The sequence below is a fragment of the Equus caballus genome, chromosome 3 (assembly GCF_041296265.1).
Source record: "Equus caballus isolate H_3958 breed thoroughbred chromosome 3, TB-T2T, whole genome shotgun sequence".
In the NCBI taxonomy this organism is placed as follows: domain Eukaryota; kingdom Metazoa; phylum Chordata; class Mammalia; order Perissodactyla; family Equidae; genus Equus; species Equus caballus.
Window position 1 is genome coordinate 3,443,893 of NC_091686.1, and position 25,429 is coordinate 3,469,321.

A 25,429-nucleotide genomic window follows, 5' to 3' on the forward strand; every position below is an offset into this window, starting at 1 on the left:
TGTCCGTCCCAATACGCCTACTGGCCAGAGCCCCCAACCCCGGTCCCCAGTCGCGGGTCCCCAGTCCCCGGCCGGCAGTCGGGGACCGCAGCGCGGAGGGGGGCGCTGTGTGGGCCTCGGCCGCGCCACACCGCGCCCCGCCCCCGGCCCGCCCCCTCCGCGGCCCGCCTCGCCTTTGATGCGCCGCGCCCGGCCAATGGGCGCGCGGGGAGGCGCGGGCCGCCGCGGCGGGCTGGGGGCTCGGCGCGCTCGGGCGTCAGTCGGGCCGCGGCCACGGCGGCAGGAGCGCGTCCCGGCGCCGCCTCTGTCTCCGCTCGGCTCGGGGCTGCTCCGGGAGGAGGAGCGCGAGGAGAGGCGCGGCGAGCCGCAGGGCCCGCGGGCCGGGCGCATGGCTTAGGGCCGCCCCCGCCCGCCGCGCCCCCAGCATGGGGAAACTTCACTCCAAGCCGGGTCAGTGTCCCCGCCCGCGCGCCGGGCCCCTGGCCCCAGCCGCCGTCGCCCCCGCGATCGCTAACTCTCTGCTCTCCTTTCTTTCTGGCTCCCGCCGCCGCCGCCGCCGCCGCCGCGCGCTGTGCCTGCAGCCGCCGTGTGCAAGCGCAGGGAGAGCCCGGAAGGTAGGGGCGCGCGGGGCGCCGACCGGGGGATGGACGGGAAGCACGGCGGATGGCGGCGGAATGGCCTCGCCCGCGGGATCTTATTACTAGGGCCACCCCCGCCCCCAGCTCCGGCCACCAGTCCCACAAACCCGCTCCCGGAGCAGCCTTTGTGCCCCCTCCTCTGTCCCACCTACCCCCTCCCCGCGGTCCTTTGCGCTCTCTTCTGACCCTCAGCCCCTTCTCCTCTCGCGGTCCCCTCCCTCCGCGCTCTCTGCGCCCCACTTCAGACTCCCAAGCCCCTTTCCGCAAGAGCCTGTCCGCTCTCTTTCTGGCCGTTAGCCGCCTCTCCCGAGATCTCGGCCCCTGCGCCCGCTGCGCCCCGCCTCCTGACCCTCAGTGCCCCTCTTCCCTCATCCCGCGCGCACTGCCCCGGCTGCGGACCCTGGCCCCTCTGCTCCACAGCCCTGGCCTCCGGCGCTAGCTCTTCTAAACCCCGACTCGTCCTCCCGGGGTACTGCTCCCCCTTCGCCCTCCCCTCTGGGTCCTTGCTCTTGGGGCTTCGCTGAGCCCCGTTCTCCTAATTACCTGCGTCCGTCTCTAGGATTGTGCCCCGGCTCTCACCCCCCTCTCGCCCCTGCGGGCCCGCTCTTGCCGTCCACTCTCTCGTAACTTTCTGCCCAGGGGCCGGACTCAGGGGCTTCGTGTCGTCCCGCCCCAGGTGACAGCTTCGCGGTGAGCGCCGCCTGGGCTCGGAAAGGCATCGAGGAGTGGATCGGCAGGCAGCGCTGCCCGGGCGGCAGCTCCGGACCTCGACAGCTGCGGGCGGCGGGCACCGTTGGCCGAGGAACCCGGGTACGATCCCCATCTACCCCCCTCACCCCCAGAGATGAGTCTTCATACCACCCATCCCAACTTTTTTCACCCTCTCGTCACAGCTTCTAAGTCCAGAAACGTCTTATCAGGCTGCCCTTGCCCCACCAACATGACCCTGTACCCCCATGCCTTGGGAAACCTTAGTGGTGACACCAATGGCAGTGTCCTGTCCAGCTGGGGGCAGAGGGCAGCCTGGGGAGAAAGGTCCTAGGTGAGAAGGTGGTGCAGGACCAGTCCGTGGGGAAGCTTGTCTGTGCTGGAGGACTGGGGAGCCTGCTCTGACTTCTACCTTGTTTGTGAGGCCACCATTGAAAGGTGGATTTGGAGATGGGGCTAGTGAGAGAGGGAAGGCATCCAGGGTGTCTGGGTGGGGGGCAGGACTGTGCTCGCCTCCCAGTGTGTTGCAAGTGTCTGTGGCATTCGTCAGTACCATCTGCCCAGAACCCCAGTAGAGCCGTCTGCCATCTGGGTGGCAGAGGGTGGGGGGCCCTGAGACCCAGTAGACCCCTTAGCTTGGCCCACAAGGACAGAGAGGGCCTCGTTCTGGTGTAGCCTGGACCCACCCCTGAGCCTTCACCCAGTGGGTCCTCAAGGTTGGAGTTGTTCCTGGGGGAGCAGTAGATGTGTTGGGGGAGTGAGTAAGTCCAGCCCCAGTGCCTGGCCTGGGACTGGCGTTCACAGATGTCCTATGAGCTCTGGAACTCTGCACGGGGCTTTCAGATGGTCTGCGTGGAACTCGAGCAAGCCCAGGATCAAAGGATGAATCAACTTTTTGATGTGACATTTAATTTTTTTTCTTTAACTTAGAGGGGAGCAGACTGAGTTTCAGGTCTGGTTAGTTCTTTGGTCTTGTCCGTGGGCTGGGGAGGGGCCAGTGGAGTTTGCAGATGTGTGCATGTGTTTGGGTGCTGGGGTCTGGGCTGGGTGCAGCTCAGTTGCAGGGGCCGGTGCTGGGAGGTGAGGCTGGGGATGACGTCGACTCCTGTGTGTGTCTGGAACAGCCTCTGTGCTGGGGGGCGGGGGGGCTCCCGTCTCCTCCACCACCGCCGTTTGGCTGGGGCTCTCTCTTCTCGTTTCTCTTCATCTGTTGCTGGGTTGGAATTGGAGCTGCTGTCCCCTAGTAAAGGTCAAAACTTGACGGGCGGGGGGCACTGCCGTGGGGGCCCTTTAAAAACAGAACTACAAACCTCCCTTTCTTCCCCCACCATTTCTAGTTTTTGATCTACTTATTTATTTAAAGCCAGTGAAAATGATCCGATTTAGCCATATGAACAAATGCATTTGTAGCTCAAGACAGAGGCCAGCTGAGTGGATTTCCATTAATCAAGTTTTGAGTTTTTTCAGCCTGTTTATTTTTACAAAGTATTCCTGCAGAATGACATTTATTTGCAGTCCCCACCCCCCCCCCCCCTTTTTTTTCTTTCCTGAACTGCCAGGCAGCTCGCTCCATGCTTTAGGGGAAACTTGAAATACAGCAAGGGCTTACTTCAGTTGACTTTTATCTTCAAAGCCATAACAAATGTTACCCGCATGTTTTTGGTGGGTCTCCTTGGCATCCAGTACTAGAGGATGGGAGGGAGGAGGAAGGAAGGAGAGGAAAACAAAAGTCTGTCGTTTTTAATTAAATAGTAGTGTTCCCAGCAAGAGGAATGTGAGCCAGTAAAAGTTGCCATTGGGGGAAATGAGGGAGGGTGGGGAGGGGGCCCCAGCTTGTCTGTGGCTTTGGTGAAGTCACGGAATCTTGTTGCCTGGTTTCTTCCCCCGGCTGAGGACAGCACGGGATGCCCCCTCCCTCCTGCGCCCCCACTTTTCAGAGAAATGCTGAGGGGCCGTTCATGTTTGTTCAAAGCACTTTTGAAGATGTGAACCACAGAGCCATCAGCGTGACATGTGTTGGGTGGTGGAGGGTGGACCCTGCCGTCAGAAATAGTAAAGGGAGGCAACCTCTGCTTCCTTGAGAGTTCTGCATGGTGACTGGAACCCGGGCGCCTGGGTTCCCGCCAGCCCTGGCCCAGCGACTGAGTCTGCAGACATGGGGAAGGCACGTCCGCCCAGGGGAGGGCTGGGTGTGCCCCGGTGTGGGACCGCACTGTCGGGGCTGTGTGGCGGCTGCAGGGGGTACCGGGAGGAGTACTTTCTGTCTTGATAGTTATGTATTTCTTGTACCAGAAAAAAACGTAGCTAGGACATCAAACCCATGACTTCATGAATATTATTGTTTAGGATGAAGCTAAGTTGAGAGATAGTCTAATGTCAGTTCTGAGAGAAATACTAAGTGCAAGTGGTGGAAATTGTGACTGTGGGGACGGGATGGCCGGAGCTTGCGAAGCGTCAGGATGCTGTGCAGGACCGCGGTGGGCAGCCCTCCGCCTGCTTCCGTGACTCCCGGCGGCTGGAGCTGGAGCGGGTGGCTGCCCGTTCCCCTGGTGTCTCGTCAGGGTGCCGGAGGGCGTGGGTTCCGAGGTTTGCTGGGCTCCCAGAGCCGGCAGAGGTGCCTCCAGCAGCCTGTGCTGGTGGTGGGGATGGCCTGTCTGCACTCCTTCGGCACAATGGTCCGGGACGTGTTAGTGGGGCATCCCACTAGCATTGTTACTATTATCGCAGCGAGTGCTACTGTTTATTAGATGCCTGTATGTGTCAGGCACTTTCTTACATTCTCTTAGTCCTCCTTGTAACCCAGCAAAGCTGCTGTGGAATCTGATTTTCTCCCTTTCTGAGCACTTTCCAGGACAGTGGAAACCACACATGGTGAGGTGCTGTGCCGGAGTGTCTGTCCAGAGGGCGCCGCACTCGCTAACCCCCAGCAAGGTGGCACGCTGACCAGCTGCCCAGGGCCCCTGCTTGCCCGCTTCCTCCCTGACGGGCCTGAGTAGCTTAGTAAATGCTCAGGGTGGGTCCAAGTCAGATGCAAGGTCCTGAGGTGTGAGGGGGGGCCCTCGCCGACGCTAACCTAACCTGCCCTCCTGAATACAAAAATAAATGAGGTCAGGCTCTGCTGCAGGAGCTTGTCACTTTGTATGAGCCAGTTTACCTTTCATACCTTCATTAGCTCATCTGCAAAATGGGTGCAACAGTGTTCTCATCTATGGCGGGGTTATGACAGATAACTCTTCAAAAAGAGTAAAGCCTGAGGAGAAAGGTACTGGGGGGTTTGCTGAGGCGCTGGTAGGGGCGGAGGTGGGGGCCCAGCTGATGCAGCCAGAGCCGCCCGCCCGTATACTGTAGACACACTTGGGGGACACAGGCTAAGGCCGGGGATCTGCCCTTCGCGTGGTTTCAGGATGAACTCCAAGGAAATAGGAGTTCAGAGGAGAAAAATAACGAGAAATGCTACAAAAGAAGGACAAAAAAGTGAGCATTTTATACACCAGACAACAATGTGCTCAACAGAATTAGAAATTAAAATAAGCATAATAATCTCAAGGAGATAAAGGGGGGATATTGGAAACGTGAAGCAGCAACCAGCAGTTACAAAAGAAAACCAAATGGAAATATTGGGTCTGGAAAATATAATGGGTGAAATAAAAAAGCTTAATAGGTGGGTTGATTAGCCTAATACACACAGAGATATTGATAGGAAAACACGTGGAGAAGCAGAACCTATGTGCGTCTGTGCACGTGCGTGTGGCACGTATGTGTGTCCATATATGAATGTGCACCACTGGGTTTAAGACGGTCCCCCACACCCCGTGTGGCCCTTTTGTTCTTTTATGGCAGGGCTGCCTGAAGACCAGACTGAGAGCCGTGGTGCGGGCCGGCCTGCCTCTGCAGCAAAGGTGGCTGCCAGGCGGTTTGGGAATGTGGTTGGGGGCACCTACTGCCTTTTGATATTTGGGGAAGGTTGGGAGGGTGTGGGCCCAGTGGGAGCCTGTGGGGGCGTATTACACTGGGTGATGAGGTTGGCGGCTGGCCCAGCTGCTGCCCGAGTGCCGGATTCCAGGGGAATTACCCTTGAATGATACCAGTTGGCACAATTGAAAGGCCCCGTGTCTTCACCATATGGAAAGCGTTAGGCCTCCTTACGCGGTCTCAAAGCTATGTGCTGGGAGGTGGACGCGACATTTGAGGTAAGGCATAAATTAAATATTTGGTGTTGCGGAATTAAAAGATGATTTGCTTTGAGGCTGCTGGAGGCCGTTGGGCCTCCGCTGCTGGCATCTTCGAATTCTGCGTGGAGGGTATCCTCTGCCGGGGCCCCCAGGGCCTGCTGCTCAGCCCCGCCTGGGAGTTTTCTTTACTCCTGGGGAATGGGGAGGAGAGACGGGGAAGCTTGAGCTGGGCAGAAGGCCAGATGGGCATCTGGTTTCCAGCGGGCCTGGGTCCCCGGGGTGGTGGGTGGTGGGCAGGGGGTCTGTTCGCAGGGCTGCATGTGCCTCTGATGTGGGTCTCTGGTGGAGGCTCTGAGGAGTGTCTCATCCTCGCCTTGAAACCTTTCTTCTTGGAGAAGGACACTGGTTGCCCTGAGTCTGGCTGTGTGTGTCTTCTGTTCCCTAGAATTCGGGAACAGCCCCTCTCTGTTCACGTGTTGTACAAATTGTGATAAACCCGCTCAACCAGGACACAACCACAGGGTGTCCCCCAAGGTCTTAGCACTGGGGGATGTGGTCCCTCACCAGTGGGCATTTTGGGAGTGAGGAGAGAAGGTGGGTGACGGATGGACAGAGAGTATTGCTCCTTGTGCCAGGAAGCCCGGGCACCACACTGTCCCCTTGAGGCTTAAAACCACAAGGCTGAACTGGCAGCATTGGAAGCAACGCTTTCTGGGTAGTTTATCTTCCCCGTATGGCCCCAGGGAGCATGGGGGCGCTCACCGTGTGTTTGCCGAGCAAGTGAATGCATAAAGGCTAGAAGACGGTTAGGTCGCCATGCCTGCCTCGTCCTCCCCAGAGCCTCTTCCTCAGCCGGATGGAATAAGTGGAGGGTGGAATTAAGCCTTTTCTTTCAGGCACTCAGCTATTAATTAATGGTTATCAGTAATGAGTTGTTGTTAACTGTGAATTCCCCAGCTGTGCCAGGCATTGAGGATACAGTGGCAGATGAAAGAGTCCCTGTCCTCCTGTGGCTTCCAGTCTAAAGGAGACAGAAGCAGCACGTACACAGGTACAGTAACAGACAATAACACTGAGAAGCCGCGTGAAGGCAGCGCTTCCGTCCAGACCTGAGGGACGGCGAGGAAGAACGTGGGAAGGAAGGGCACCCTTGTGCAGGGAATTGCTGGCTGAGGCCCCCGGCTCGCCCTTGTCCATGGAAAGTGGGTGGCGGTTGGGTTGGGCAGTCAAGAAGGGTCTGTGGGCTCCAAGTGGCTTTGCAGCCTCTGGGGACTGGGAGTCTCTCCTGGTGCCCAGTCTCTGAGAACCCATGCACGTGAGTGGCTCTTGGTGTGTCTGAGCTACCTGTCCCTCTGGACAGGTGTGTGGGGTGGAGCGGGGCCGCCAGCCTGCTCCCTGGAGCTGATTAATGTGGAGTGTCACATACAGGGATCGGGGGCGTTACTCCAGCTGTTTGGATGGGTCAGCTGTAGGGCCAGAAGCCCAGTGATGGTGGGATGTGAGAGGCCAAGGGGTGGGATTGCTGCTTGGGGGCAGAGGGAGGCACCCCAAAGGCCAGGGGACACGTGGCGGTGTGAGGCTGGTTCTGGAGAGAGCCCATCCTGCCTGGAGCTGCTGTGGGCCTGTGTCTCGGGGAAGAGGGTGGGGTCCCTGGCCTTGGTTTACCAGATGTGTCTGAGAAAGGGGCGTGGGAAGTGATCCCTGGTCAAGAGGCCAGTGCAGCGGGCCGTGAGGAGATCTGCTGGCACGGGTGAGTCAGGCGCCCGCAGTCCTAGCACAGGGTTTCCTGTGGCCTTGCTCACCGTCATAGGTCCACAGTGTGCTTTGGTTTAGAAACTTGTGGAATTCGTAGGTTGCTCACTGGATTCCAAAGCAGACACTTCCGGCTGCCTCCAGCCTCCCCTCTCTTTCTCACTCACACGTGTTCTTTCTGTGGCTCTTGTCTCTCACAGACATTCTTTCTCTTCCTCTCGTTCTCCCTTTCCCCTCCCTTCCCCTCTCCCCCTCACTCTCCCCCTCTCCCTGAGGAAGGAAAAAATTCAGACTCTCACAAACAAAATATCTGCCATTCCATCTGAGGGAGAACTGAGGCAGGAGCCCAGAATATCCTGGAAGAAACGCCAGAGAGAGCTGAAGGCCTCAGTTGTTTAATCTGGAAGGCGGTCTTTGATGTCACCGGGCGCCGTTTATCCTGGGAAGCTGCCTGCTTCTTTATGGCCGGCTTCAGACTCCGCACGAAGAATGGCGGCGTTCCTTCAGGGGCTGGAGGAAAAGCCTGGTCACTCCCCGAGGCAGGCCTGGGATGCTGCCGCTCCTGCCAAGCCCAGGTGGGGTGGAGAACCTTTTCCAAACAAGCATTTCCAGAGACATAAGTAATTCTTTGATAACTTCCCGGGAAAGCAGAGGGGCTGTTTATCCATGTGGGCACCAGTCACGGGGCTTTGCGAGGAAAGCCTTCAGTCGCTCTCCTGAGGTCATCCTTAGCACACACCAGCTCTCGCCAGCTGGCTCTGCCCGCCGGGGTGCGCCCTGGGTGTGTGTTTGTTTAGAGGGCTCAGAGGAATTGGTCTGGGCTTCACTTTCCTTACTTGTGGAGCCGTGTGGACTCTGGCATGTGTGCGTGGCCTTGTGTGTGGTTGAGGCCTTTCAGAGGACCCCAGGGCACTGGGTGGGCTTGGTAGTGGTGTAGCATCAGCTGAAGGGTCCCTCCCTTCTCTGGGCCTTGGATTTCCAGCTGAGAAGTAGGATAAAATCATTTATTATAATTTAGCAACTATGGAGTACCTTCTATTCAAATCGGTCATGCATCTCTGCCATAGATATTGAGTACCTACTTCAGACCAGGTGAACGTTTGCTCTGTCAACAGAGCGTGGTCCTTGTTTTCGTGGAACTCACAATCTAGTAGGAAAAGATATATTTTTAAAAACAAATTGTAGAATCTAGGTTGTGATATGTGCCTCAAAGGAGAAGTACCGGGTGCTTTGAGAACTTTTAATGGGATCAGACCTAATCTGGGTGGCTATTCATTTCACGAATATTTGAGTGTGCTTAGGGTGTTATGGACACTATGAGGAATAGGACCTAGTTCCTGCCTCACAGAACGTAGAGTTTAGTGGAACTAAACTCTCATCGTTGGCCTCTTGTCTGTTTTTCTTATCTTATTGCTTTGGTTAGAGTCATCTGTACTCTGTTTAATAACCATTAAGTCTGATGTTTGTTGTCTCTCTAGTTAAGAAAGCTTTCTTCAACTCCTGGCTTGCTAAGATTTTTAAAACTAGAAATTATTGAATTTTATCAGATGCGGTTGGGATGTTGACGGAACTAGTCACTTTGCTAGTCTGAGGCATGACTCGTATGCGTGATTCACGTTGCTGGATAGCTTCATGCTCACCTTTCTCTGCGCTCCTAAACTGAATCCTTCTTTGTTGTCATAGATTGTTCTTTTTAAAATGTGGCTGTATTTGATTTGCTAATATTTTTCTCTGGAATTTTGCATCGATATTCATCAGTTGGATTGGCTCATGGTTTGAGAAAGATACTGAGCAATGAAGACGATGTTAGGGGTGTTATAGGACACTCTGGGGCTCTGAGAGTGTAGAGCAGGGAGTGCCAACTGGTCTAGGGTCAGAGGTGATCTCAGCTGTGATTTAAGCCCAAAGTGAGTGGCGGGGGGTGGTGAGCAAGGCCGGAGGATGGGGTATGTCATGGCAGGATGAATGTTTGCTGGGTGGAGCAGTAGCCGGTGAGAGAGCCCTGTGGCGAAGAGGGCAGTTTGCTTGAGATGCTGATTGAAGTTTGGTTGGCTGAAGAGGGGTCACGACCTGGGCCCCGGGGCCTTCCCAGCCGTGTTGTGGAGCTTGGCCTTTGTCCAGAGGGGAGACCAGTGGCAGGCCGTGTGCTGGGGGCCAGCGGGACAGAAGTGAGCCCTGTGACCTGGGGGAGCTCTCACGCGGAGGAAGGAGGAACGTGGGGATGGCTCTCAGTTGTAAAAATACTTTGGAGGATAAAGAGGAGTCAAGTGACTGTATTCTGTGGGCTCAGTGAGAGATTCTGGAATGTCTGCATTGGTCCAGGCATAGCGCTTGGTTCCCTTGGGGTCATCCAGGGGACCCTTGAAGAGATCACAGGCAGGCGAGGGACCAGGAGAAGAAGAAGAGGACATAAGGCAGTACAAGGTGGTAGTTAAAGAGCAAGGACTCTGGAGCCTGATGTCCTGGGTTCAAATCCCAGCCGCACCATTTTCTCACCGCGGCATCTTGGGCATAGAGCCAGACCTCCGGGTCAGTCAGGGGTCCAGCAGGAAATAGATGCGCTCCAGATAGTTTAAAGGGAGAGGCTTCCAGAGCTTCCAGAGGTGTGGGAAGCACCCAGGGACTGGTAGGTCCTTGGCACCCATGGGAAGCTGTCACTACCCCTGGCGCAGAAGGGCTGGAGGAAGTGTTGTTGGCTATTTTGGATTGGAGCCCTGTGCGAGCTGCAGCTGAGGAGTGGGCGAGGCCAGGCAGAAGCTATAAATATGGAGGCTTAACTGTAGTCAGAGACATGGTGCAGAAGGAGTGAGGGGGAGGGAGGAGGAAACCCCAGCCTCTCCTCACATCCTCCAGGTTCCTGCCAGGGCCTCCCATTGGCTGAATCCAGAAGCCAGAGCCCAGGAAGCCTCAGTGAATTGGTCCACAGGGCTCGGCTTCCTGCGGCACAGAGCAGCACAGAGAAGGGTGGGGAAAGGATGGGGTGGGGATGGCAATAGAATAATCAACTCTGTGCCTCAGTTTCCTCAGCTGTAAAGGGCGGGTGATAGTAGTAGCTGCTCCATAGGGCGGGTGTGAGGACTCCATTGTAAAATGGTAATAACTGCTGGGCACATGGTGAGTGCTCAGTCCAAGTTGCCTATTAAAGTTATAAAACTATAAGAGACATGCACGGGGCCGTGGCGACTTGGGCAAGACCTTTCAAAGGAGATGGCATGTGAGTAGGGCTTTGAAGGATGCTAAGACTGAGACAGGAGTCAGAATCTAAAGGACCTACAGGGGTCAGAGAAGTCATATTAATGAATGCAGCGGACGCGGTGGGAGACGCCTGGGAGCGGTGGGGACCGGGGTGCCCTGGGGAGCACATGTCCTGTTTCGAGAGGGCAGCGCCTCTCAGCCTCAGTCACCTGTTGCCATTGGGTATGTGGCCCTGGTGTGGCCACATCGGATCATTCAGAAAATCCAGCCATCTGCATTTTTATGTAAAATCTTTCTAATTTAAAAGATTATGGTCAACCAAATAGAATTTTTAGGAAACCCTTTCTTTGGGTGGACCCAGATAGCTAGATTTGGCCTGTCACACCCTGGCTTGTGGATTGCTGACTTAGAACATGAAGTTTTGGTGGGGTCTGAGTCTGCAAGTGACAATAGCACGACACATGAGGATTGGAGGTCTGAGCTTTGTGCCTGACGCTGGCGCACGCTCTCGCCATGTGTTATTCCCTCATGCACAGAGGAGGAGACAGGCTCGGCAAGTTCAGGTCGCGAGCCCAGCCGGGAGAGCTGGAGTCAGGCTAGAGGGTTCAGCCTGAGCGGAGGCTGGGTGCCGGGAAGTGTGGACAGCACATAGCTTGGCGGGAGCACAGGGCCGGAGGGACAGGCGGAGTAAGTATGGTGAAAGATGTGGTTGGGGCCTCTGTACTGAGGCCCAGCAAGTGTGCGCAGGAGGCACCAGGCGTGGTTAGAGCTTTCAGAATCAATTTCCTGGGTCCGAGTCCCAGGGTACCTCTCCCCAGCTGGATGGCCTTGGGTTGTGCCATGGCTCCTCTCTGATCCTCAGTTTTCACGTCTGTGGAATGGGTAGAGTCATCGTTCCTACCTCATGGACTCGTTGTAAGGATGAGATGAGTTCATTTTAACAAATCGGGGCTAATACAGCAGGTGTCGTCCCTCCTCTTGGGTTTCTAGTGTGGTTTGTGAATGATCACCTGGCTGCGTGCTGAGCGTGATGAAGGAAAAGAGCGGGCTGTGGGGGAGAAGAATAGAGAGGGGTCCTACTCTGGACTGGGGAGTGGCATCTCTGTTGTGGAGACCCAAAGAACGGCGTGCCCGGCGATGAAAGGTTTGTAAATCATCTCAGACTAAGGGTGTGGGAAGGGCCAGGCCAGGAGGCCCAAGTGGTGCAGAGAGAACGTCCTCAGCCCGCTTCTAGGTGTCTGACTTTGGGCCGGACTTGGTGTGTGAGATGTTAGGGCAGAAACACGGGTCTGGCAGAGGGGCGTGGGTAGTGCCTGGGGCGGGGGGGGCGGTGGTGGTTAAGGTGAGCCCTGTCCACCCGCTGCAAATCTTCTTCCAGGATTTTACTTTTTGTTTGTGTGTGTCGCCTCCAGCTTCTCCCCTTGCTGGCCGGGTGGGAGGTGGGGGAGAGCCTTTCAGTCACAAGAAGCCGTGTCAACCTGTTGCTGATTGGCTGGCCTGCCGGGTGCTGTGTGCCCCTGGCCTCGAGTATGGAGCTGGGGCCCTGGGGAGGGTGGGGCAGAGCCTAAGGGCCCTGTTGGCAGGATGGGCTGTCCGCCGCAGGCCGCAGGTGAGGGTTGGGGCCCACAGCCACCCAGATGGGTTCAGGCCCAGATGTGTCACAGCTCCAGGAGGCTGCATGTGCTGGCAGGCCCTGGCACAGAGGCTCGGATTTGTGGCAGCCCCAGTAGGCTTGGGGGTGCGGTGGGGGGTGCTGCTCTGTGCCTGGCTTCTAGAGGGACCTTGTTTCTGGTAGTTTTGACCTTGGCCTGTGGTTTCACTCTGCTTTCCCCCAGTGATTCTGGAAGGACTTCCAAAGCGGAAAGTTGACATAGGAAAACTGCTACAAACCAGGACTGAAGGTGCCTTTTCAGTGGGCACTTCTGGCTTCTCTTCGTGCTCCCCGGCCCCCGAAGTCCAAAGGAGCCCTGCCTCGGGTGGTCCTGGGTCTGTGCCTCCTTCCCTAGCGTTCTGTGGCTGCAGCCTCAGTGGGCCGGGGAGTGCCTGCTGTGTGCCGACCCGTGGTGCAGCGTTCCCTGCTGTGTGCCAGGCCCGGGCCAGTGCTGTGCACACCACTCAGTTCCCACAGCACAGTATGAGCGCATTCTATTGTGGGCCCCATCTTACTCTTGGGGAGACTGAGGCTCTACGGGAGTCCACCTCCTTGCCCGAAGTCACCTCACTTGAAGGTGGAATCTGACTCCAGTAAGATTCAAATTCATGTTGGTCTGATCTTAAAGTTGTCTGAAATCAGTATAGATGAATTTTTTTCCTTCAACAATGTGTTATAACCCCATTCGTGGCTCCTGAAATCAGTTTAGTGACCAGCATTTAAAAAAATGAAATAGAAAAGAATAAAAAAATGAGGGAACATCACATTTAGTAAGAGTAAATATTGCTTTGTGTTACCTTTTGTTTAGTTTATGGACATGGATATCCATGTCTATAGATAGATGGGTCTAGATCTGTGTGTATCTACACACACGTCTATACCCAAACCTGCCTCTCCAGGGGCCCATCATAGAACGTCCTTCTCAACTGTGGGTCACGGTCAGGGTATTGGGAAACCCTGGTCACTGGTGCAGGCTCTGAGCCTGAATGCCAGCTTTCAAGTCTTGGCTCTGCTTCTCACTAGCTGTGCAACCATGGGCAAGTTCCCTAGCCTCTCTGTGCCAGAGTTTTCTTTCTTTGCTCAGGGCCTTCTGGTCTATTGCCCTTTTGGTCAGAACGCATTCTCCCGGGACTGCTGTGGGTGCTTTCTCGCTCTCCCACTCCCTCTGCTTAGGGCGTGAAGAGAATGAAGAGTCCTTTGGGGTCCCACCTCCTCTTTCCTGAGAAACCAGCCTCTGAGTGTGAACAGCAGCAACTGCGCTTCCCGGAGGACGACACGGCAGAGTGGCTGGGGCCTGGACAGAGCGCTGTGCTCGGGATCCCGCGCTTGGGGGTGGCCCTGGCTTGGCTACTAGATTCTGTTCTGACCCGTCCTGGCCTCTGCCATGGAAGAAAAGGAGAGTGTTTGGCTTATCTTTTGCTGTGTAACAAATTACTCCAAAACTCAGCAACTTAATCATTTTATGGTTTGCTTGAGGTTGTGCAGGTTGGGTGGGCTTGGCCGGGCACCTGTCTCTGGCTCTGTGTGGCATAGCTGGCTTGGCTCACACAGCTGGGGCGACTGCCACAGCTCTGCTTGGGCCCTGCGTCTGAGGCCTCGGTTCTCGTCCAGGTGGCCTCACCACGTGGCGGGCTGGGGCTTCCCTGTGGGACGGTGGCCTCGCGGTGGTTAGACTTCTCCCATGGCAGCTGGCTTCCCCAGCACGGCAAGAGTGGAAACTGCCAGGCCTCCCTGATTGACGCCTGGAACTGGCAACGCCACATTTTCTCCGTGAAAGCAAGTCACAGGTCCAGCCGGGTTTGGGAGAAAAGGCTGCACAGGACACAAATACTGGGAGGTGGCATTCATTGGGGGCCGTCCAAGTAGCCTGCCAGAGAGGATGTGGTTTCCTGGGGAGAGACTCCTGGGAGGCTCGATAAGAAAAAGGACTGAAAGGTGTCCAGTGGATTTCGGATCCTGGTGGTCACAGTTGGGTTTGGCAAGTGCCGTCTTGATGGAGTGACAGCAGAGGCGAGACTGGGGTGAGGCCTGAGGGACTGAGGAACACGTGTGTGTGAGCAGAAGCACACACCTGCGGGAACATCTGTGGCTGCATTATTTGAAAGAATGAAACATTTGTAACAACTCAAATATCCATCACTGGGGACAGGCTAATGAACAGTGGTGTGGCCATTCGTGGATCTCTGCCCCCGGGAAGACCGGTCAGGACGGTGTGCTGACAGGAGGGAGGCCTGAGACGCTGCTGAGTGAACAGAGCGAGTAAGACATAAGTGCGGTGGGTCCTGTTTTTCATGGTATACAAAGGTCTCTTCAGGCCTATGTCTATAGATATTTGCCGGTGCGTTGAGAAAGATCTGGAAGGATACATTGTCAAAGGCTTCTTCCCTGAGGAGTTGGGTGGTGGGAGGTGGTGAAGAGAGGGGAATTTCACTTTTCACATTATACATTTCTACCTTGTTTGGCTTTATTTTTGTTTTTTATTTTTTTTTTAAGATTTTATTTTTTCCTTTTTCTCCCCAAAGCCCCCCAGTACATAGTTGTATATTCTTCGTTGTGGGTCCTTCTAGTTGTGGCATGTGGGACGCTGCCTCAGCGTGGTTTGATGAGCAGTGCCATGTCCGCGCCCAGGATTCGAACCAACGAAACACTGGGCTGCCTGCAGCGGAGCGCGCAAACTTAACCACTCGGCCACGGGGCCAGCCCCTGTTTGGCTTTATTTTTTCAGAGTATGTACTACTTTTGTGTTTTTCAAAAAGCCAGGACGTTTTAAAAGGGAATGAGAGATCAGGACATAGATGGCACATGTAGGGAACTCTGTGGAGAATCTTCACCAGAAGGGGTGGAGAGAGAAGGCAGCAGCTGGGGGTGGAGCGGGGGGTGGGGGGAGTATGGGAAGGACTCTCGGTGATGCCCAAGGGCCCCCTGCATTGGAACCTCCTGGTGCCATTCAAGTGGAGGGCCCTGGGAAGCCCTCTGAATCACAGCCTCTCTCTGTCGGGTGACGGCTGTGCTGAGTGGGCCCTGTAGGAAAGCTGGTGGCAGGAGGGCACAGGAGGGGCGGGCTGAGGTGGGGATGGCACTGTGGAATTGCGGGGCTCGAGTGAGCGGCCCTCTGGGGAAGCTGGCACAGTTCCTGTCTCATGACAAGCTCTCTGTCCGTGGTTCTGTCGCCTTCTGTGTGCTTCCCAATGGCTGTGGCTCCTTAAACCTACAAGTGGGTTCACAACTTTATTGATGGTTATTGAGACTTGGCCTCTCCTTCTGGGGCTCCCTGGCCCCTCCTTTTGTAACTGGAAGGAGGGAGATGTCAAAATGAGCTTGACGTTAGCGCTGTCCAATGGGAATTTCTGTCATGATGGAAATGCTTGGCCTGCACAGTCGATATAGGAACCATTAGCCACCTGTGGCTATTCAGCACTTGGAATGTGCCTATTGCAACTAAGGAACTGAATTTTAAATATGTTTTAGTTGAATTAATTTAAATAGCCACATGAGGCTAGCGGCCGCCTCGTTGGACAGCACAGCTCTAGACCAGTGGAGAAGATGCTGCGCAGGGTGCATCCAGCTGACCCCCAGCCTGAGGGGGCGCCGAAGGAGTGCTTTGCAGTAGGTGGTGGTGGAAAGAGGGCTCTGGCCCAGAGAGCACTGTGAAGCCTCTGGGCGCCCTTCCCGAGCCTGTTCCCTGGAGGCGCGGCTTCCCTCTAGCCTGGAGGGAGCCGCCTCAGCTGGCCAACGTGGTCAGCGATGGGAAGGACCATGGGATTCCTCCGAGGGGAGTTGATTGGCGCACCTTCTCCTGGTGTCATATCGGGGCCTTCCTAGCCTTCTTAACCTTGGAGGTTCTGCTTGGCACCTGCTTCTGGGGTTCTCAGGTGAAGACTCGTCCCCTTGGCTCTGGTCTGGGGCGCTGGGAGGGGCTGGAGGCAGCAGCGCTGAGCGGGCCAGCTTTTCTTCAGTAGCCAGAGCCAGTGTTTATCCAGAGCTTTATGATTTGCAAAGCCTTCCTCCCAGTAATTTGTCAGCCCTTTAATATTTGCAGAAACCTGGCCAGAGTCAATATTAATATTATGGGGAAACTGAGAGCAGACTGCAGAGTTCACGGGGCAGGTTCTGTGTGGCTCACCAGTGTGTCTTCAGGGCCTTCTGCACTGCTCGGCGCGGGGCAGCTGCTCACGGAAAATTTGCCCAGCCAATGAGGCTTGGAGGGTAGGAATTCTAGTCCTGTCCCTCGAAATCCCCACCTCGTTTCCCGGGGCTGCCCTGGGCTCTGAGCCTTTGAAGAGAGCCCCTGCTTGCCTTTCCCCTGTCCTTCGGAAGAGTCCTTACCTTTTTTCTTTTGGTGAACGAAGTCGTACACGTGGTAAAAAACAAAAGAAGAAGGAAAAATTGAACACAATATTAAAGCGTGTGTAGTCAAAGGAAGCTTCCTTTTTCCCTGGACCACTGGCCTCCCGCGCCCCTCTTCCGAGGCATCTGCTGTTTCTGGTTCCACGAGGTGCTCCTTGCCGCGTCTGTGTCTGCACTCTTACCCCTGCACAGACAGTGGAAGCCCTCTCGGACAACGAGACTGGGACACATTGTATTTGTACGTTAATGGAAAAATTCATTTAAGATGGAGAATCATGGAAAAGTGGTAGGGACCGTAAACATTTTCTTTTAACTTAAGTTGCGTGTTATCATGTGGTTCTGCACCTTGCTTTTGAACTTAGCGGTGTACCTTGGAAATGATTCCATGTCTGTATGTGTAGTCTTGTTGCCCTTTGTGGCTCTGCAGCCTTCCACTGTAGGGACGGACCATAATTTATTGCACTGATCCCCTGTCGTTGGGCATCCAGGTTGCTTATGGGCTTGTCTGTCATCTACTTTAGATCAATGGTGAGCATTTCTGTGGCTGCGCTTCTGCACACATCCCTCTGCTCCGGACATATGCCGTGTACTGTGCTGTGATCTCCAGGCAAAGCCAGAGTTCCTCCCCAGGCTAGTGTCATCAGAATCCAGGAGGGGAGCAGCTTCAGGGGGTTTGTGGTTGAGTGAATGCGGCCTTTGTGTAGATTAGTCAGCATCCTTTGGGTTTTCAGCCGACCTCAACTGTTTTGTACAAAGGCATGTTATTGGCCTGTGTGCCTGGGAAGTTTGGAGGGTGAGTTGAATTCAGGTACATCTGGGTCCTGGAGCTCCACCTGCGTCCCAGGTCGGTGGTCTGTGCCTCTGTGCTCGTTTCTTTTGGGTTAGCTTCGTCCCGGCAGACTCTCCCAGCATGGCTCCTGGCAGCCTGGGCTTCCCTCTTCAGCTGGAAGAGAGTGCTAGCCAGAGTCCAGGCGGGGCTCCCGTTGTTTCGATGGGGTCACATGCCCCTGCCAGAACCAATCCCTGGGCCTCTGATGGTCCTGGGTCACATGGCCACCCTGGAATGGGGGCTGGGACCAGCCGCCAGCCCCCCCAAACCTCAACATCTGGGAGGGAGGGGTTGCCTGTTTCCCTAAAGAAAAACCACCTGTGAGGAGAAGGCTGCACAATGCATGCTGGGTAGAGAGAACCAACACCTGTGCACGGCCTGGCCCCTGGCGTAGGACTCCCTGGGTGCAGCTCCACCAGCAGCTGGTGGGCATGGGTGGGGAGAGGGCAGCCCGACGGTTAGTTGACCATCTGGGGAGAAGCACTTCTTCCCATTGGGTCTTGGAAGATCCCGTGTGGTTTGTCACCTCCTCCATGTAGCCCACGTGGGTCACGGCCTTCCTTTCGAGCTCCCCTCTCCTCCATGATGATCATAGGTCAATGGTTCAGCATCCTCAGGGATGTAGGTAGCAGGACCATTTGGGGATCTGCTGAACCTGATGGCGTCTGTCTTCTCAGGTCAACGCCCTTACAGCTGTAACTCCAATTTCAGGGCTCCCATAGCTCTCGGGTCATGAACGCCTGCCTTAGTTTGTACAACTGTTTTTCACACCTCATTATTGAACGTTTTTTCCTTTGGGGTCTTTTCCCAATTCCGGGGCACAGACCTCTGGACTTGGACTTCAAGCCTGAGTTCATACTGAACTGTGTTGACATTGGGCCTCAGTTTCCCCACCTGTAGAGTGAGGAAAGGAGTAAGGCTTGGTGTGTGGTAAGCACCCAGCCATCATGTGCGGCAGCCCAGGAGGGCCTCTGGAGCTGCTGATGTATTCTGGAAGATTCCTGGTAAACCCACTCCATCTCTCCGGGGCCCAAGACAGCTCCTGGAAGGGGGTTGGTTGCTGTTTGATGGATGAACAGGTGCAGAGAGAACATCTTTGTTCGCTCAGGAGTTTCCCTGGGGTGATTCTTCTCCATGTCCAGATGGGAAGGCTCGGGCCTGGGAGGTGTCCGTGACCTATCCAGGTGTCATGGTGTTAGTTTGGGTTCGACTCTGATCTTAGGACACCCTCACTTAGTTTATAAACTGTGCCTCCTGCCTGCCCAAGGACAGGCTGCCGGTGAGGCCCACCTGTGTGTTATGGCCACTTGAAGGAGCTCCCCAGCCTCCATGAGTCCTTTCGGGCCCCTGAGCCCCTGCCAGAGGCTCTGCTGCCTGCCCGGCTGGACCCCAGGTCCGGAGTGATGGGTATTGTGCTGTAGAAATGCACCCGGGGGCTTTGGTCCGAGAGTATTAAGACGTGAAGTCCTGTGGTTAACAGCAAATCAGTCACAGCATTAGTGGGCACGTGTGGGTAGACACGACGTCATGAGCTTGTCGTGAAGCCGCCCTGCCGTGTTTCCCTCTCCAAGACTTGACTTTCAGAAAAGGAGCCGCGGATAGAGTTACCAAGCTTTGCAGAAATATTTTTACTGGGCGGAAGATTGCTTTACGGTGAGAGCTAGCTATTTCAGGAGACGAGCAAGGGGCCCTTTATTCTCACATTCTGCGGGAGGAAAATATTATGCTAGGAAGCTGGCTTCTTGGAGGGGCCGTTTGAGAGACTGGCCCACATTTCTGGAGAGTTGGGAGTGGGTGACATGAGATGGTGTGGGGTCTGGGGCCCCTGAGCATGCGCCCACCTTCTCTTAATCCTCCCTGGGCTTGTTTTGCAGGCAGAAGGAAGCCTAAGGTCCTAGAGCAGGGAGGGGAGGTGGTCGGAGCGGGGTTTCGGCCTGAGGGGCAGGGCAGAGAGGCAGGCACGGGAGTGGTAGGCCGGTGCGGCTCTGCCGTCTGCCAGCCGTGTGACTCTGGGTCCTTGCCCCTCTGAGCCTCAGTTTTCCACTTGTAAGTTGGGGCTAACACAGTTATCCGACGCAGGGGCTTGTTAGGAGCATTCGATGAGGTCGTCTATGTCAGGCGCTTGCTCGTTTACTCCCTCCATGGTGTCCGTGGTGCTGGTTGGAGGCGGGACGTGGCCTGCCTTCCTCCACATTCCAGAAGCACCTCACGCTGTCACTTCCTTGGCTAGTGCCTTCGAGTGCAGTGGGCGTGCTTCCTGAGCCCCACGAAGGCTTCTGGTCTGATGATGCAGGGGGGACTTGGAATCTGGGTCACCCCAGCAAGTTGGAGATTTGTGGGCCTCATTCCTTGCACTCCAGTCAGTCCTTCAATTCACAGGAGGGGCTGTTCTCTCCTGGAAATTAGGGGAAAAAATATTGGCTTGACTGTACTCCAGGAGGATGGGTTTGACCTTTGTGGACTAAACTTTGTTCTCCCCTCCCCCCTCGATGTGGAAGACGGGTGCCTGCCAGAAGTTTTGTTTGTGTCTGGAGCAGCCATGTGCCTGATAAGGAGCCGGCCTCCTTGCCCCCTTCTTGCTTCTGACCACAATCCCTTTTAAGTTGGGCAGTTGGAGAGGGCTGATTTATTTCCTTCTCTTCCTCACCTCCCTTTCATTATTTAGAATGTGAGGCAGAGTTTATCTTGTTCTGCAGGAGATCTGTCGTTTCAGCTCTGGAATGGTATCCAAGTTTACAGAGTGGAGTCTGGTGCCCAGAGCCTTCTGGTAAATATTTTGGGAAGTTGGATTCCACTGGCGTTATGGCCCGTGGGTTGGGCAGTGGGTGCTTTCCTGTGACTGGACGATTGCACTTGGACTCTCCTCATACAGTGCCCTGCACGTGGGCTACGTGCTGCACCCAGAATTCCTGCCTCTCGGGAGTCCGCTTGTGCTGTGCCTTCCACCGGAGTCCACCCGTTGCTTCTTCACTCCCTGTAAACGCACAGGCTCCTTCTTTATCCTCGGAGCCCTCTCGTCCTTCTGCTTTCTCGTGCAACCTCTATCATTCATTCATTCCCCACTCCCCAGTGCCTTCCCCCTAGGCTGCCTCCCTTGTTCCTAAAGGCCTTCCCATCCCTTTGCCAGACCCCCTGTGTTCTGACCTGGGTTGGCCGAGTCGGATAGCTGGGCCCTGGACAAGATTCTGTGTTCTCTCAGTTCCCTCATCAATAAAATGGGATGGAAGTAACAGAACCCCCTTTTAGGGTCAGTGTGAAAGTGAGCGTGTGATGGTGGGACGCCTCAGCGCCTGGCCCGCGGTCGGGCTGGGAAGTATTTCGCTCCTCTGCACCCCACCTTACATTAGAAGCTGGTTGCGGGCAGAGGCCACTTCTTCCGCATCTTCATGTCTCCTTGAGAGCGTCTAGCTTGGTGTTTGTCCGCAGCAGCCCCTGAGAACAGACTAGGTGGAACTCTCTGGTCAGGAGTGGAAGTGGCTCTCCAAAGTGTTCCTGGCATGGAAAAAGTCTCTCAGAGCTGGATTTTCAAGGCTTTGGGGAAGATAAACAATATTGTTCTAGCGGAGTGGTTAGAATGCTGACCCCTCTGGTAGGGCTCGCCTCCCATGGCTGAGCCTGTGGAACACAGCAGGGCTGGACTCTCATACACGGCAGACTGCAAAGGCTTAGTGTGAAAAGGAAGAAGGTAGAATTTCTCAGTAAGTATATTTATATTGATTACAAATAATGATAATATTTTGCAATAGCAATATTTTAGATACATTGGCTTAAAAATCATTGTTAAAATTAATTTCATCTGTTTCTTTTTATTTGTGGCTACTAGAAAACTTAAAATTACATATATGGCTTGTAAATTCTAGACCATTCTCAGTGATGAAGATATTGCCCCCAAGGATGCAAAAATTGTTTTTTTTTGAGGAAGAGTAACCCTGAGCTAACATCTGCCAATCCTCCTCTTTTTGCTGAGGAAGACTGGCCCTGAGCTCACATCTGTGCCCATCTTCCTCTACTTTATATGTGGGATGCCTACCACAGCATGGCGTGCCAAGCAGTGCCAAGTCCGCACCCGGGATCCAAACTGGTGAACCCTGGGCTGCCGAAGCAGAACGTGCACACTTAACCGCTGTGCCACCGGGCCAGCCCCCCAAAAATTGGTTTTTGAGGGGGCAAAAACATCTTACTTTTTTAGGTATAAAGCACGGATATACATTTAGATCTATGTAAATTGATGCACAATGTATCTGTGGTATTAAAATTTCATGGTGGGGTGATTAGGAAAAAAAGTCTAAGTAGGCTCTGTCTGGGGCAGGGCCAGATAACAAAGGCTGAGAAACACTGCTGCAGAGACAGCCAGAGGTGATTCAGATGCTAGCTGTGCCACTTATTAGCTGTGTGACCTTGGGCGAGTTCCTTAGCCTCTCTGTGCCTCTGTTGCCTCATCTGTTAAATGGGAGGAGAAATGGTACTTCCCTAACAGAGCTGTCATGTAATTAAATGAGATACCTGTGAAACCCTTTGCTCCGTCCTGATGCATAGAAAGCAGGCAATAAACAGGGCGATTCTCATTGCTGTTCATATTGCTGTGTAATAAGCGAGGCCTCTGCAGGCAGAACAGGATAGGACCTCCACTTCCAGACCTGACAGTGACCGTCACGCGTGTAGCCTCGGTTTTCCCCTGGAAGCGTGTTCTGGGGAGGACTGGGCGCCACCGTGTGCCCAGTAGGGAGTGTGGCAGGGTGTCTGTGTGGCGCCCCTGGCCGCCTGCCTGGTGCTGGCGCTGGGGCTTCCATAGGGGCCGGTGGTGGGCGGCTGGATCCGGCCGCTCGGTGTCCCGCTGTCGGCCGGCTGGGCTACGCTGGGCGTCCCCTCCCGGGCTGCCTTCCTGGGAGGCCGGGGGCGCCCACACAGACAGTTGGCGTAAGGTCCCTTCGAGGCGGTGGCAGTTGCCAGTGACGTGGGCGCGGGCCTGGGGCCTCACGTGGCAGCCCTGCAGGAGCAAAGCCCGGGCCCCTTCTAAGTGTGCGGCTGAGGGACACGATGCTGGGCGCTGCCTTGTGCGGAGGAGTGATAGAGAGGCCAGTGGGCAGCGCCACAGCGTGGGGACCCGAGTTTATGCACCTGGCGGCTCTAGGGGTCGGGTGGAGCCTTGAGGGTTTCAGGCCGTCTGGGGACCTGGGGACCCGCCCTGAGACCTGCTCTCCGTGTCGCCCACACGCAAACGTAAGCTGTTCCTGGCCCAAAACTGCCCTCTGTGTCGTCTCGTGAAACCTGCCACTCACTTGCTCAGGCCGGAGCCTGGATGTTGGTCCCGACTCCTCCTCCCTCCCTCCCTCAGCTGAGGAGCCAACGGGTGGGCGACTCTCGTCCATCCTGGGATTAAGTGAGTCTCACATTTGTCCACTGCTCACCACTGCCCCCTTCCCAGTCTAAGCCACCATCGTGTCACACCTGGAGGACTCCAGCAGCCTCTGATTTTACCTTCTTGCTGCAGCCAGGCTGACCCTGTAGTGCACAGTGGGGCTTACGGAATCCTGCTCCTACTTAAATCCCTGCTGTGACTTCCCATGACCTTTAGAGTGTGTAGAATCCTTCCCATAGTCTGAAAGACTGAGCACGATTTGCTCCCTTCCCACCTCTCACTCCTCCTGCCTTCCCCCTCATTCCCTCTGTCCCAGCCACTCTGATGCTCTTTTGAACATACCCATCACACTCCGACCTCAGGGCCTTTGCACATGCTGTTCCTTCTGCTTGAGATGCTCTTCCCGATACTCTTTGCCTGGTTCTCCCTACTCACCCTTCAGGACTCAACTTCCACATCACACCTCCGAGCAGCCTTCCCTGAGGCCCCACTCAGAACTGATTTCCTTCCTCACTGTTGTTCCTTCCTGCGCCTTCTACTTCCTTGGGGTGCTCATCACACTGGTCATTAGCCATTTATTCATGTGGAATTGCATTACTTCTTTCCTACCCCAGGATCTTCAACTCTGGGGCGTCAGGACGGTTATTCTTGTTTACCCCCGGAGCTCCGTGGCCTAGCACAGAGACTGACACAGTGGGCCATGCGTGTTTGCAGAATGAAATTGCTTTGCTGTGTGCTTTGGACAAGTTCCTTCCCCTCTCTGGGCTTCCGCTGTCCTGTCTGTAAATAGGGGTGGGGGTAGTTGGACTCAGTCGCTTCTAAGTTGCTTCCACCTTGGGTATTTTTGGAATTGGCCACTGCTTTTTCTTGCACCCAGGCTGTTACTTGGGCTGGCTGGAAGGCTGGGTGTGGCGGGGGCATTTGCCCTGCCCCCTTCCTTTGTTCTCTAGCGGGCAGGGGCTCAGGGGGTCTACTGTGGGACCCTGGGAAACAGAGAAATCTTCTCTACACCACCTAGCCCATCTCTAAAGACCCCGCGGTTGCTCTCCTTCCCCAGCAGAGAGGCGGTGGCCTCTGGGAACCACAGTCGGTGTCTGCTGGGTGCAGAGAATGTCGAGGTGGAAGGGGTCCTGGCCTGCCATGCAGAGGAGGGTAGGGCGGAGGCTCTGGAATTGGAGGGGTTTGAATCTGGGCCTGCTACCTACCAGTCGTGTGCCCTTAGGCAACCTGCCTCATCTTTCTGAGGCCTCAGTCTTTGCGTCTGTGAAATGGGACCGCCAGCTGACCCTCCCTCTGGGGTTGGAGTATGAGTTCAGTAGGATCTTGCATGTGAACCCTGTGGCCTGGCATAGACGAGGTGCGTGGTAAACCTACTCTTATTACGACTAATGATTATTCTCTTCGAGATTGCTTCTTGTGAGGGAGAAGGAGCTAGGAGAAGGGAAATCTTGCTGGAAATGGTTTTCCCCTGAAAAGGTCTTTGTTATTTCCTTCCTTGCTGGAGAAGCCCACACCTGCCCTTCAGTACCACCCTCTCCCCATCCCCCATCATCTCCCTGCACCCCGTCTGGTCACCAGGTAACTCATTCGTTACTCCAGCTGGAGGGTTGCTGTGGAGACCTCCCGATGCCGAAGTTCCCTGTGGGTGGGTGGCCGTCCCCGTGCCCACTCAGGCCCAGGGACTATGGTCCAGGGTTAAGGGGATGCGACGAGGCTCTGTTGGAGACTGGGCAGCCCCCTCCCCTGGCGCTGCCCTGCAGGGTGGAGGCGATGCCATCTGGGGTCTGCCCCACAGGCCCTCCCCTCGTGGACTCTCATCTTGGCTCAGGGTTGGGAGAGGGTCCCGTCCTCAGCCCTTGGGAATCTGAGACCCTTTACCAACGTGCAGCTTCCTAGGGGATTAGCCCCTGTCTCGGTGCAACCTCTGACCCCTCGAGGCTTTCCAGCGACTGTTCCTAAGGCCGCCTCTTGTGCAGCAGAATAACCTGGGAAATTAAACAAATAAATAAGTTCTGGGTTCCAGGCTGGCCATCCTGATTCAGTAGGTGTCTGAGAACCCTTATGGAAATGGGTCAGGCCTGCCTCAGTGTAGGGGCTGAGAGGGGAGGGCCGAGAGCTAGGGAGCATTGGGGTGTTGTTGTCACAGGTTGGGGAGGGGTGCCCGGCCCCAGGAGTGACAGCTGTCGACTCTGTCTGGGGGGCAGCCCAGGAGTCTCTTTAACACACACACTCACCTATGTGCGTGATGTGTGTGTATGTATAATACATGTGTGTATGTACATATACATTTCTAAATTTCATTTGTGCTTTATCAAGACTTTGAAGTAGGTGTTCTCACTCCCATTTTACAGCTCCGAGTGACGCGGTACCTTCCCCAGGTCGAGTATGGAGTGATGGGACTCCATAGTGGATCCAAACTCTGGACTGCCTGTGCGCATTCTTGGGACTCAGTTTTCCTGCCTGTCAAATGGGTCCACTGCACTTGACTTGACTGCCTCCCCGGTGGACGGCACTTGGAGAGTGGGGTGGGGATTGGCGACTGGTGCGTGTGAGCCAGCCCTCCCAACTGAGGGTGAGCCCCTTGAGTCCGGGCTGCGGGCTGAGGTGTCCTGGGAGGGCCTGTGTGGTTTGGTTGACATTTCCGAGGGATGCTGGGCCTCCCCGATGCCCTGGCTGAGCAGACACAGCCGTCTTCCCCTGGGACTAAATTTAGGATGCCTCAGCCCTTGGCTGGGCCGCGTCTTGTTTCTGGAAAGTCTCCGTTTTGTTCCTCCTGCT

General features: G+C 55.4%; 1 protein-coding gene across 1 annotated transcript in view; it reads left to right on the plus strand.

Moving 5' to 3' along the window:
* Nucleotides 1-237: 237 nt before the first annotated feature.
* NKD1 (NKD inhibitor of WNT signaling pathway 1) overlaps nt 238-25,429 on the plus strand; it is an 85,812-nt gene continuing 60,620 nt past the window's right edge. Inside the window, exons 1-3 of the mRNA XM_023636948.2 lie at nt 238-450; nt 582-614; nt 1,315-1,448. Coding sequence (XP_023492716.1) covers nt 426-450; nt 582-614; nt 1,315-1,448 — 192 coding nt within the window. The 5' untranslated portion in view covers nt 238-425. The remainder of the gene's footprint in view (nt 451-581; nt 615-1,314; nt 1,449-25,429) is intronic.